Here is a 14,163-nt window from a genome sequence, read left to right on the forward strand (position 1 = left end):
ATGTCTGCGCCCGAGGAAGACACGTTTCCCAACGAAGACGGAGATGTTATGGAGGAGATGGATGACGACGAGGACGACATGGAAGAAGAGGGAAAGGAGGGAGAGGAAGAGAGCAAAGAAGCTTATGTCCCGGGGATGGAGCCCCTTCAGCCGGGAGAGGAGCTGGAGATGGACCGATCTGCTTACCGCATGTACCACGAGTGTCAGACAGGTTGGTCCAACTCCAAAGATGCTCTATCATGAGTCATGACAGCACATTATTATAGGAGAATTGCTAATTAACAACTGATTGAAGGATGTGCATCATGTCTATCTAATGCCACTGTGTGTTTTGCAATATTGCACCATATTTAAAAAGTTCACCAGATAAACTTATGACGTCGGGTGACAGCTGTCTGAACGTCTCACGTTGCATGACTGTTTCATGCAAAGGCTATACTTTGAACACCTGTCTTGTTCCGTTACCATCAGGTTCTCCTTGCTTGAGTTTCGACGTGTTGAGAGATGGGAACGGAGATGGCAGGGAACAGTACCCCCTCTCCATGCTGCTCTGCGCGGGCACACAGGCCGACGCTGCTCTCAGCAACAGGTGAGATGACACACCCACCCACACACACAGACAAATTCAATTCAATTCAATTCAACTTTATTCGCCATGTGCAGTGCACTAGGAACATGATTTGGTATTTAACCATACTAAACAAGCTACAGTACATACAACAACAAGACGACAACACGACAATACTCAAGACAAAATATACAGTACCAATATGAGTGGATAGTATACTGTACAAGTGCAAGAACATGTTAAGTGCAAGGTACAATGATCAGCAATTATTGAGAAGGGCTATGGCTTTGGGGAAAAAACTCATTCTGGAGCAGATTTCACAAACACATAATGGAATCCCTTCTCCAGACTCTGCTACATGTGTTCTTAAATGTACTAATATTAAAAACCCTACTGCTATGAGTCCTGCTGTAACCCCTTCCATTTCTTCTTCTCCCTCCTCTCAGACTTCTGGTCATACGCATGCACAACCTCCATGGCACAGAGAAAGAGAAGGAGAAGGAGGGGGAGGAGAGCAGTGAGGATGAGAGTGATGATGAAGAGGAGGATGAAGACAAGAAGCCGCAGATGGAGTTGGCCATGATGCCTCACTATGGAGGGATCAACAGAGTCAGAGTAAGTTAGTAGGTTCATAAAGTTCTACTCAAGGACAGAACAGAAAAACTGAAAAAAAGTTGTTTATTGAACAATAACCTTCGAGTGGCTAAGCGTCCTTGAAGAAGAGTCTAGCTGGGTTGTTATTCAACTCTTACACTATAGTTGGTCTGTGGGAGTAGGCAGGGCCGGTCCTAGGCATTTAGGTGCCCTAGGCGAGAGTATGATTTGAAGCCCCCCCCCCCAAAACATTTTTTTTAGGGGCGCCACCACCACCACCACCACATTAAGCCACCAGTACTGCCTCATCACCACCCACACATTCAACAGTAAAAATATGGACAACAATGGTTTCAAGACAAAAATAAACAGTAGGCTGAGACATATTTTCATAGAGACATGACATTTCTTTTTGGGGGGGGGGGGGCATTTGGCGCCCTAGGCGACCGCCTAGTTCGCCTATGCCTAGGACCGGCCCTGGGAGTAGGGAGTATAATTTTCCCTTTTCATACAGTAGGCTGAATTGCTCATTTGGGTTGTGTTTTTCCCCTGTAGGTTACCCAACGTGAAGAGCAGTCATTAGCTGCCGTCTGGTCAGAGAAGGGTCAGGTGGAGATCTTCGACCTTCAGGCTCAAATAGAAGCTGTCCATAGTTCCGCTGCAATGACAGCCTTCATCAAGCAGCAGAAGGAAGCTACGCCCCTCTTCAGTTTCTCGGGTCACATGACAGAAGGCTTCGCACTTGATTGGTCACCCAAAGTACCTGGTAAGTTGGTCCTTTACATTTGGTCCTCAAAGTTTGTCAGATATGTTCATCCTTCAAAAGTGGTTTGAAAGCAGCAACCTATTGTGACTGTAGACCAAACATTTTTTATTTATGTGAATAAAAAGTTTAGAAAATATTAGATTTTACACAATTGTAAGAACTGTTGATTTAAGTAAATTCTATATGCTTTCCCTTCTTTTAAAAGGTCGTCTGGTCAGTGGAGACTGCAAAAAAAACATCCACGTGTGGGAGCCACGAGAGGGCGGGACCTCATGGCAGATTGACCAACGGCCTTTCAGCTCTCACACCAAGTCCATTGAGGACCTGCAATGGTCACCCACTGAAGCCACGGTAGGTTTTGGCGAAGCAATGGTATAACAAGCTAGTCCACAATAGGCTTGATCCCAAGGGTCAACCTGTCGTCTGATATACAAATCAGAACCACTTCAAAACAACTGGGCCTTAACTGATCTTTTATTATGGAAAGGTGAGTGAATCTATACAGTGCTTAGCTCAGGCCAACACTTGAACAAGTAGTGAATGAGAATGGCAGACGATGGATGATAGGTGCTAGATCAGGTGCAAAACAATTCATTAACAACAGTTTTCTCCATAAATACTATCTTCTTCTTCTCCCTTTGCTCAGGTTTTTGCATCCTGCTCAGTGGATAAGTCTATACGTATCTGGGACATCCGTTCCCCACCAAACTCCATGCTCTCAGCCAATGAGGCGCACGCCTCAGACGTCAACGTCATCAGCTGGAACAGGAGCGAACCGTTCATTCTGTCAGGGGGAGATGACGGGCTCCTGAAAGTCTGGGACCTCAGGCAGTTCCAGGTAATTTGATTTGATTTGATTTGATTAGGTTTTTCGCATCATTTTTCGAATCATTTACGCATTATGACACTAAGTAATGTCCAGAGGATAGCACTTGAAAGCATTATTTAAAACACTTATTTCCAAAGTGGTCCTCGATGGAAACATAAAATGAATAAAACAAAACATCACACAGTATAAAACATAAAATGAATAAAACAAAACATCACATCATAAAAAACTGTATAAGAACACAGCATGAAAAAACACATATTAAAACACACAACATGGAAACATAGAGGTAAGAGAGAGAGAAACGCCCGCTAAGACAAACCACTATAGAGACCCACGTGTGTGCATGTCATACTCAGAGGTAATGACAGTATGACAGAGGCTGTCCACGATGGAGTGCTGTCACAGCGCAGCATAAGTGTTACCATAGCTACAAGGAGACGCATCGTGGGCCACTTCAAAGCATTCTAGCCCTAGCATATTCTAGATTGCAGAATGTACAGACACAACTCGGCCAGCCTATCAAAAGGTTTCAGGATTTTTTTTAAAAAGGCTCTTAAAGCGAGGCCTAGGCCTAAATGTTTTATCGGATGCTCTCTCTCTCTAAATGTCTCTTCTACACTCATTTTTGTTTTTTTATTAGCCTATTAGTATTAGGTTATTATTTGATCGGTATCAGCAGTATATCGGCAGATCATAGATTATCGGTGGCAAAAAACGGTATCGGGGCATCCCTTGATAATACTAATCCCTTCAAAACACACTTCAAAACAGTAGAATACACACAATTTATACATGCCGAAAAAAGTTGAAAACAGGCTACGGTGTACTATTTACCGAAATACAACCATTGCACCCCACCTCAAGTGTTGCTTGTTTTCTTCATGGCAACTGACTGTAACAACATATGAGAGGGAGGAGCACTGCTCCGTCAGCAGGAAATGTGAGCAATGAAACCTCCTGCATAGTTCCATCACGGCACCAGAGATGATGTTTGTGGTATTGAAGTGGGTCAATGCATTGGTCTACTTGTTTGCAAGAGCTTGTTACACAATAACTTAATCACCCCCCGTGTTTGTTTGTTCCTGTCCTATCCTGCTGTGATAACATTTTCAAGATGGTGTGAGAGGAAAGTCTGGGGGGGGTGGGGGGGACGACGACGACATTAGACAATTTGTGCTACAGATCTAACTGGTGTTACTGTGTTTTTACCTGTTACTGTAGTCGGGGAAGCCAGTGGCCAACTTCAAGCAGCACAGTGCCCCCGTGACCTCTGTGGAGTGGAACCCTGTGGACTCCAGCGTGTTCGCCGCCTCAGGTGCGGATGACGTCATCAGCCAATGGGATCTGTCGGTGGAGTCGTGTGACGCGGGTGCGAGGGCAGAGGGTGTGAAGGACCTGCCGCCCCAGCTTCTGTTCCTGCACCAGGGTCAGACAGAGATCAAGGAGATACACTGGCACCCGCAGTTCCCCGGGCTGATGGTCTCCACTGCCTTGTCAGGGTTCAATGTGTTCAGGACGATATCTGTGTGAGTGAGTGAGTGAGTGAGAGAGACTGAGACCGTCTGTCTGCGTGCGTGTGTATATGTGTGACTGCACTCAGGCCTGTTTGTGTGTGTGCGCCTGTGATTTTGACTCCCTATCTTAATCCCTTCAGCTCTTTTGATATGCATTTACCATGTACTGTGCTTACACCCTATTTACAGTGTGACTGCAGATGTTATTCATCTGTAATAGTTTACAGATACTCTGTTGAATATCTACTTGCCTTCATGTTGTGTATTTGTACAAACATGTTTCCAAATAAAACAAGTCACAAATCTGTTTTACATCTTCTTTTTTTATGACCCCCTCCACAAAACCTGTACTATTGGGTTTCATTAAGGAATAACATTTAACTTATTTACCGCTGGGTGCTGGTAGGCAAACTGCTTAGTAGTTGCTCTATGAGTAGAGGGCTGCAAGGGAATTTTCCTGGCGACATAGTGTACAGGTTTTTACTTTTGCCTGCTTGCGGCTCTGTCAGTATGTGAAGCGCATTGAGTTGCATCTTGTAAGAAATGCGCTATACAAATAAAATGTGATTTGATTTGATTTGATCTTCATAAATGAGTCAGCCATGCTGATATTCAGTATAACAGCACGACCTCGAGTGTGATATTGCTTTTATACAACAGTTCTACAGCGCCATTTATTAGTTAACAATAATAAGTGACAACAGATTACGATTTGTTTGTTTATTTAATCATAAAAATAAACAAAAAATGGTTCTGTAACGGAACTTCAAATGGACTGTTGCCTAGTAACCTGAACACAAACATGTAGTTTAACGGTCATTTAGTAGAACATCTGTGCGGCGGAGTGTTATACTGTATATCAGCACTCATGGAATGCCTCTTGTCCAATCAAATTACTTGATCAGAACTAACTGTTGTGTAAATCTCATTTTGTTTATTTCCATTAATTACATTAAATGGACAGATACAAGGAAGCACTGAAATATTTGTCTTTAATAAATGATGTTTATTGAAGTAGCCATCATATCAAGAGGATCACAACATGAGATGAATGAATTCAATGATGGCAGGTCTTTGGAGGGACATTCCTGCTCCTATCATTGTTGTATACAATTAATCCAAAATAAGTATTAAACAATAAGGCATACAAGGATATACATGCATACTTTGCAACCAAATCTAAACATTTAAGCACATACATTTCAAAGTCTGTTATAACAATTATAATAGTTTTCCTCCCAAAAATAAGAGCTTTGGTCATTTGACTACAGAGACTAATAAAAATAGGGTTGATGTAATTAAGGTCAGAGGAACATGAGAATGGAACGATCATTGGAATGCGAGTAGCTCACAGTTAAAAATAGCAATGGAACTACATTTATTTCATTAAATCACCACTGACTTTAAAACCATACAACTGGAAAATCATTCAAATAAAGTTTCAGTGACATTTCACCAATTTAAAAAAAATAAAAACATTTATTAGATGGAACAACTTATGGTCATCAATTCTCTTTGTCCTGAGAAGCTTTGTTATACATTTGTTTTTGAAGAGCATTTTAAGACTTATGGCAAAACAATTCATTCTGAGAAAAAGGACCAAAACTTCAGACTGAGTCATAGATTATAGTCAAAGCTATAGTAAAATAGAATACAGGGATATGAACAGTATACAACTCCCTTTAAGGCACCATCAGCATCAGATAAAACTCTTTCTGTATAATATGCACTTTCTCTTTAAGAAAAGATCATCATTGACATGGTAGAACTAAAAATATTATGCTCGTTAAAACATTATTCAATTTGACTGAATCGTAAAAAACCATTGAGCATCGATTCAACAGTAAAGCTTCCAGTTGCCTGAAATGAATTAAAGTGCTGCAAACTATTACTAAACTAACTACTATAACTCTGGTCTGAAACAATACTATTCTTCTTTGTGTTTTGAATTGAGGCAAAACATAACTCTTGTCACATCAGTTGAAAATGTAGCATCTCATAAGAATAAGGATGTGATAAGGTAATGTCATTTTCAGGAACTGCTTCAATGAAAGCTGATGATGAATTCCTTTGAAACTGTTGAATTAACTTTGTCCATAATGGCAGAAGATCCAGTGGAATGATTTTGTCCAAAAATGTGCCTCTTGAAAAAAAAAATCCAGTTGCTGTTCTGAAATACTCATCTTTGGTTAAACCCTCCCTTTTATATATTCATTTTCAGAATGGTCAATAAAGAAAAGTAAACTGTACATGATTGATAACCAATGAGGAACAATTTCCTCCTCCTTTTGGTTGCCTTAAGATACCATGCCGCTCCCTTAAAGGCCAATCTCATCATCAAACTCGTCTTCAAACGTGTAGCCCCTTCCGCTGTCTCCCCCTTCGTCCTCCTCATCAGAATCAGTCTCTGAGTGGCAGTTGTCAACCGTCCTCCTGTCCAGTGGGGTAATTCCCTCGTACTCTGAACTGTGTGAGGAGGCGGGACTAGGTGGGGAATCAGCCTTGTGATTGGGGGTGGGGGGTTCTGTCTCTCTTCCGCTGACCGTGTTGTTGCCTCTCTCGTGTGACTCTCCCAGTGTTGGGCTCACACACTCCGGCCCATCCTCACCTTCGACCTCTAAGCCCGGACCCTCCTCCTCTGACGCCTGCCGAATGATCTCCTCTCGTTTGTCGCTGAATCTCACCTTGGGCCTCAGCCCTTTAGGCTTGATCCCGTTCCCCTCAGTTACCCTCCTCTCTCCCTCCTCGTCGTCTCCCTCCATCCCCGCTTGCGTCTTCTCGTTCAGCTCGTTCTTCACACTCACAGACTCCTCCTCTGCTACCGTTTTCACCGGCTCCACTTCCACCATAGACACATTTTTAGTGGGACTAAACACCTCCTCTTCGTCGTTGGTTCCAGTCCACTCAGAGTCCAGACCCAGCCCGTCCATTACCCCGAGCACATCCCCTAAGATGGACGGGCCCAGATCCAGGTCCAGATCATATGTGAAAGATGACACCGACCCGGAGTGCTGAAGCTCATTGTTCCACAGACCATCCTGGACATCTGCTGTGTTGTCATTGTGGTCAAGTGGCGTCTCGGAATCCGTGGTGGCACCCTCGGCTGTGGGGTCGGAGCTAGCTGAGCTCGGGCCATGAGTGGCCAGGAAGGAGGTGTCACCGAAGGCGTCGCCACCCCTCCCGATATGCATGGTGTGGCGGAAGTCACCGAGTGGGGCTGAGATCATGGTGGGGTCCAGGCGAGGGCCCCGGGACGACTTGTGGAGTGGCATGATGGCTGAGAGAGGGAGAGAAGGAGCATGTGAGAAAGAAAAAGAGAAAAGAAAATGAGAGAGAAGTGTGAGAAAAATATATCTAGAGAGAGAGAGAGAGATGGAACAGGAGGATGAGATCAACAAGTCAAGCAGGCAGGAACAGGTTTCTGTATGCGTCAGAAAACACAAATGAGACAGTGAATAATGATGAAGACACTCATGTTTTTACGTTATGCAAAATAAAAGCAAGCATACTTGTGACTTGCTGACTTCAGGCGATGTAGAGAGTGTCATACAGTGTCAAGTCTTTCAACACATGGGGGGGTAACGTCTTAGCTTACAGGTGAGTAGAACTAGGAGAAACCAAATGCCATGGCCAAAGGTGTCCACTGCATTCATGTTTACTTTGAGAGATAATGTGTGTCAACTCAACAGTGAGAGTGAATGGTGCAGGGGCTAAACTGTCACTGCTGAGGGCCATTAGGCTACCAAGAGAACTGTCCAGAACAGATGTTGATGAGCTTATATAAAAGTACCTGCTGTGACAGGCCTAAAATGAAAACACCACAGTGTTGTGCAAGAGTGTGAGAAACCGTTTGGCACCCATACTGCTTCCAAGGCCATGCTGGGACTTGCAAAATGAAACATAGGCCTGCAAACGCAAGCACATACTTCTTCTCCAGATTCCTTCCCTCAGGGGTGTATGAGACAGTTCTAAGCCCAAGATAAATACACTTTTCGGAGGAAGCCTTTAAACAGGACATGATTGATTTAAATGTGACAATGAACCTCATTTCAATAGCCAATTGAAGAATAGAGTGGAGAATAATACTAGCTAAACTACATTTAATTGATTGATTGAGAGTTTGATTACCACAATTATTGAACCGATATTAAATGGACAACCAATGTTAGCCTACTAACTGCAAGTAATAACGAAGCTATAACTGTCAGTTGTCAGTTTATTATAGGGCCTATCAGTTATTTTAATTAGCCTCCTAGCTTTCTTGAGAGCATGAAAAGTACATTTTTGGTCGTTGCGCCTCCCTAAGAAAGGCGATAGCCGATACAAAAAAAAAAAGTATGACAATTTCAAAAACTTTACTAAAATTACTAGCATATTATTATTATGACCTCAACTGGATATGAATGCTGCGCTATATACATTTGAGGAATAAATGCCAGTCAGGTAACTTATTGCTGAGGGGGGGGGGGGGGGTGATATTCCCTCTCCCCTCCCCCCATATGCTCCAACATTCCAACAAATAATTGCCCCCCAAAACGTCCTATGTTAGATTTGATTGCCCCAGTATGGAAGACAGACGGGGAATGAGTGAGTTGCAATGAGAGAGTAGACGGAGTGGGAATAACTAAAGTTGCGCCCCGCTGATTAAAGTTACTGACTTGCTGTTTCCAAAGGGGGGAGAAAATAAAGTATGGCAAACTTACGTTGATGTATAAATTAAACGCTCGTATTTGGCTTCCTCCCTTCTCACTATCCCCGTGTTCATCTGGCTTTCTCTTGGTTATCTTCTGTTTTCGCTTTTTCTCGCTTCTTTCTCAGCGTCGCACTAACCAGACTCTTTCTAATAGTTCTTTTTTCTTTCCTATGGGATGGGCTAGGAAGTGACGCGCTATTTTATTAGGGAGTGTTCTAACTTCTACAGATGGGGAACGATGAGGTCTGGAGCAATAGACTTTCATTCTGGAATCTGGAGTGTATGGCAGAGTTAACCCTGTGCAGCAATTATTTTTTACCTTGTTTTTTGCTCAAATATTTTTTATTATTTTTCTTGAGATTAGGACAATACAACATCCAACAAGAAAGACAGACACACATTAATACCCACATCACAATCTGGGAAAAACAAAACAAAACAAACAAAAAACACAGAAAAACCAAATAAAACAAAAAACAGCAACAAAACAAAACAGCAACAAACAAAACTAAACTAAATAGAACAAAAAATAAACAAAAACACAACAAATAAAACAAACAAACAACATAAAACTAAAAGAAAGCAACAAATAAACAAACAAACAAACAAAAACACACACAGGTGCTACCAGAGGGCAAGACAAACAAAATACATGTTTACCTTATTGATGAAACAATACCTTTGTAGTTATCCTCTAACCAACGTTGTTTCATGTTATATCTTACACCCAGATCAAGAACATGTGACACTCTCTCTCTCTCTCTCTCTCTCTCTCTCTCTCTCTCTCTCTCTCTCTCTCTCTCTCTCTCTCTCATTCATTCCTGTGAATCACACAGAATTCTCAACTAATTACTATGGGCGGTAACAAGAAATTGACTAAAATTAGACTATTTTGGGAATGCTGTCAGTCAAGTCAGTCCTCATGCTCAACCACTGAGCAGCAACACAGTGTTTTTGACTGTCACTGTGGGGGTCTAATTGTAAGTGTCTAAGTAAGTTAGTAAGTAAGTACGTAGACTCCCCTCTTGAAAGAGACTTTGAGGAAATCCTGGAACTGGGTCATCAGAGAATCAGCAGCAGAGGACCTTCCAACTTCTGCCGGAAGAGCCCACCTCTGGCAGCTTCCTGTATTGCCAAAGAGAAAGAGCTACAACCACTTCGCTCATAGCTCATGGGAGTAGTACAATGGTGTAGTAGGGTGGAAGTGAGTCATTGTTTGTGGGATCTTATTACCCAAGGTCAACATAGCTATAGGATGATGTGTCCATGGTTAATTAAGGCAAGGCCAATAGAAAAGCCAAAAATAAGATCCATCTGGTAGACATCATGTGAATTGAGTAGCTGCTCATGGGAAAGCATGGCAACACATTTTGGTGTCAATTCCACAATGGGGTTGTGACGCTGAGAGAATACATCCTGCAGCTGGTGAGGTGTTGGGCAGGAAAAAGGAGGAAAAGGGATAGAAATGTACTGTGTACTACTGTGTGCTTTGAGCAACTGTATAAGGTAGAAAGGTACTATATACAGTGGCCTGTGTACAGGGCCGGTCCTAGGCATTTAGGTGCCCTAGGCGAGAGTATGATTTGATGCCCCCTCCCCCCAAATTTTAGGGGCGCCACCACCACCACATTAAGCCACCAGTACTGCCTCATCACCAACCACACATTCAACAGTAAAAATATGGACAACAATGGTTTCAAGACAAAAAATTTTTTTTAAATAAATTAAAATTACACAAATCTTTTGCCATTTGGCGCCCTCCAGGCATTTGGCGCCCTAGGAGACCGCCTAGTGTAAGTAATGAGACAGTGAAGCATTTTTTCTTCTTTTGGCTTTCCACTCCAAAAGTTTGTATTTGAAATCAAACAATTACTATAACGTTAAAATAGAGATGTTTCAGCTTTTATTTGATTGTATTTGTGTACATATTGGTTTTAACCATTCAGAAATGACATACATTTGCATAGTTCCCTTGCTTCAGGGTACCCAAAAGTGATGGGACAGATTGATCAAATGTCCAAATTTAGCACATGTTTAGTATTTGGTCAACAATCCTTTGCATGCAATAACTGCCTTAAGTCTGAGACCCATTGACTCCACCAGACACTGGGTGACTTCTCTGGTGATACTCTGCCAGGCCTCAACGTCACTAAAGCTAAATCCAGGCTTATTTTTATAACGCGAGATGTATCAAAATAAGCCTTTTTTCCTTTAGCAACGCTGATGGAATACCCTCCTGTACTGCAGTCATCTTCAGTTGTTGTTTGTTTTGAGGTCTTTTTGCCTAAAATCTTATGATGTGAACACACCAGAACACATCTGATTTAGATAGATAGATAGATAGATAGATAGATTTAACATCCCCCAGCCTGACTCTGATCACCCCGATCGAGCCAGCCAGAGGAAGAGTTGTACAGTCTTATTGCGGCAGGCAGAAAAGATCTCCTATAGCGCTCCTTAGTGCAACGTTGTTGTAATAGTCTGTTGCTAAAGAAGCTTTTCTGCTCTGCCACAGTGTCATGTAGGGATGGGAGGGATTGTCCAAGATTTGGTCTTCATCCTCCTATTGGCCACCTCATCCACTGTGTCCAGGGTAACACAGAGGACAGAAACAGCTTTCGGAATAAGCTTGTTCAGCCTCTTGGTTGAGATTGAGATTGAGATTGAGATTGAGATTGAGAGATTGAGATTGAGATAACGTTTATTGCCACTATGCATTACACATATAGGAATTTGCTTCGTCACCACAGCAAGTGCGTTTATACTTTTTTCACATGTCAAAAAAACAGGACAACACAACAACAACAACACAGGACAGACAACAGTGCATTGGATAGTGCGGCATAAAGTAAAGTGCAGTGCAGAGTTTTTACAGTGAGTCCAGTTCAGTCTGGGGCAGACTTGGGGGCGGGGGGGAGGGGGAAGCCAGAGTCATTTATCAGCCTGGCGGCTGAGGGGTAGAAGCTGAGCCTGTGGCGGGCGTTCAGTGCCTTAGGCAGCCGCAACCTTCTTCCAGAGGGAAGCAGGGTGAGGAGGCCGTGGCCGGGGTGGAAGGGGTCTGCCATGATCTTCCTTGCCCTCCTCAGAGCCCTGGTGTCATGCAGGGAGTTGAGGGAGGGCAAGGGACAGCCGATCACCCTCTCTGCTGAACGTAGCACCCGCTGCAACTTGGCCTTGTCCTTGGTCGTTGCAGCAGGGAACCAGGTGATGATGGAGTGGGTGAGGATGGACTCTAGGATGGCCGTGTAGAACTGGTGTCACCTTCCTTGATGCTGCCTCCCCAGCATACCACCACGTACAGAACTGCACTGGTCACCACAGAGCCCTGCCTGCACACACCAAAGGACCTGAGCCTTCTCCAGAAATAAAGCCTTCTCTGGCCCGTCTTGTACAGGACATCTGTGTTACCAGTCCAGTCCAGTTTATTATCCAGGTGCACCTCCAAGTACTTGTAGCTCTGGACCACCTCCACGTCCTCTCCCTGGATGGAAACAGGAGGCAGGGGGAGGACCCTAGTCCTCTTAAAGCCTGCCACCATCTCATTTGTCTTGCTGATGTTGAGTAGCAGGTTGGTTCCGCTCACACCACTCAACAAAACTATCCACCAGTCCTCTGTACTCAGTCTCCTGGTCTACACTGACACATCCCACAATAGCGGGAGTTGTCCGAGAACTTCTGCAGATGGGAAGTGTCTGTGTTGTGCCTGAAGTCCAAGGTTTAGAGGGTGAAGAGGTAAGGAGCCAGAACTGTCCCCCGGGGTGCGCCAATGCTGTTCACCACCTAGTCCAATTTGACCCAGTGCTGTACAAACTGTGGCCTATTGGTAAGGTAATTTGTAATCCAGGAAACAATGGATCCTCTGCATCTTATCCACAAGTAGTAAGGGCTGTATGGTGTTAAATGCATTTGAGGAGTCATAGAACATTAACCACAGTGCTGCCAGCCTTATCTAAATGGGAGTGAGCTCTGTGTAGCAGGTCGATGATGGCATCGTCTACTACACCAATGTCTGCCTGGTAGGCAAACGGCAGGGGGTCTAAGGATGTCTTCGCCTAGAACCAGTACTAACACCAGTCTTTCCATGGTCTTCATGATGTCAAGGTTACCGGTCTGTAGTCATTCAGAACACTGGGATTCTTTTCTTTTTTTCCAGGGGATGGGACTTTTTCCAGACTAAAAGGCACAGGTTAAAGAAGTACTCCACCACACAGCTGGTCCACACAGACTTTGAGCAACCTTGGGCTCACACTATCAGGGCCTGCAGCTTTCCTGGTGCCGAGTTTCCTCCGATCTATTTATTTATTTATTTTATTTATTTATTTACCAGGAACAGTGCACATTAATCAACAAATCGGTTTCCACATCAATGTAAATGCGCCAGAGTTAGCTCATGAGCTAATTTCCATCTGTAGTCCCTGAGCAGGTTATTACTAAATTAATGGTGTAGTGTCATTAAAAACATCAGCAAGCACAACAAAACGACACAACAGGCAATACACTACATGACAATACAAGACAAAGCAAGACAATACAAGTTAAGCAGGCACAGCAGAATGACGCAACATTGCAATACAGTACAAAACGAGATAATACACAGATACATGACAAAGTGACGAATCTCTCTTCACCTGACCCGTAGTAGCCTACTGATGAATACACTGGAGCGGGGTGTGGTGGGCGGGGTTGTTGGCTGTGGCAGCAGTGTTAGCGAAATACCTGTAAATGGATCGCAAGAAACACCTGTTTGTTTACCAGAAACACCTGTCAAGCCAATTGTCCCATTACTTTTGGGACTATGCATAAAAAGTTTTTGTTAGTTTAGTAGTTTAGTTAGTAATTTCTGAATGGTGAAACCAATATGTATGCAAATATTATCAAATAGAAGCTGAGAATGTCTAGTTTAACCTCACAGTAACTGTTTGATTTCAAGAGCGTAGAAGAGTCAAAAGAAGAAAAATGCTTCACTGTCCCATTACCACGCAAGGCACTGTATATCCAAGCAATTTATTAATTATGTATGTGTGTGTGTCTGTGTTCTAAAGTTATTTTTTCTGAGTGGGGCAGTCCCACTCATATTTTCATTTTTATTGTGACAGAGATAGAAGAGATTTGACAGGAAGGATGGGTGAGAGAGAGGAGGGATGACATGCAGGATATGTCCGTGGCCGGAATCGAACCGGGAACCCTGAGGTTACA

At 43.3% G+C, this 14,163-nt stretch overlaps 2 protein-coding genes across 2 annotated transcripts; one reads left to right on the forward strand and one right to left on the reverse strand.

The window, feature by feature from the left end:
- On the forward strand, positions 1–4,561 carry grwd1 (glutamate-rich WD repeat containing 1; the record flags this gene model as incomplete). The annotated part of the gene is made up of 7 exons (XM_080540219.1): positions 1–211; positions 472–589; positions 1,015–1,183; positions 1,718–1,928; positions 2,134–2,279; positions 2,575–2,766; positions 3,982–4,561. 7 exons carry the CDS (start codon positions 1–3, stop codon positions 4,288–4,290), a joined length of 1,356 nt encoding a protein of 451 aa, XP_080396345.1. The 3' UTR covers positions 4,291–4,561.
- Positions 4,562–5,349: 788 nt separating this feature from the next.
- cdc42ep5 (CDC42 effector protein (Rho GTPase binding) 5) lies at positions 5,350–9,109 on the reverse strand. Its single transcript, XM_080540227.1, has 2 exons — positions 8,978–9,109; positions 5,350–7,551 (listed from the first exon to the last, which is right to left on the reverse strand). The coding sequence occupies exon 2, from the start codon at positions 7,544–7,546 to the stop codon at positions 6,593–6,595; it is 954 nt and encodes a 317-aa protein (XP_080396353.1). The 5' UTR covers positions 7,547–7,551; positions 8,978–9,109; the 3' UTR covers positions 5,350–6,592.
- Positions 9,110–14,163: the final 5,054 nt, after the last annotated feature.

This window comes from Nansenia antarctica (genome assembly GCF_963989245.1).
Source record: "Nansenia antarctica genome assembly, chromosome: 10".
NCBI classification, from domain to species: domain Eukaryota; kingdom Metazoa; phylum Chordata; class Actinopteri; order Argentiniformes; family Microstomatidae; genus Nansenia; species Nansenia antarctica.

Coding starts and splice junctions, on each gene's coding strand:
- cdc42ep5 (XM_080540227.1), bottom strand. CDS start 7,546: ATGCCACTCCACAAGTCGTCCCGGGGCCCTCGCCTGGACCCCACCATG.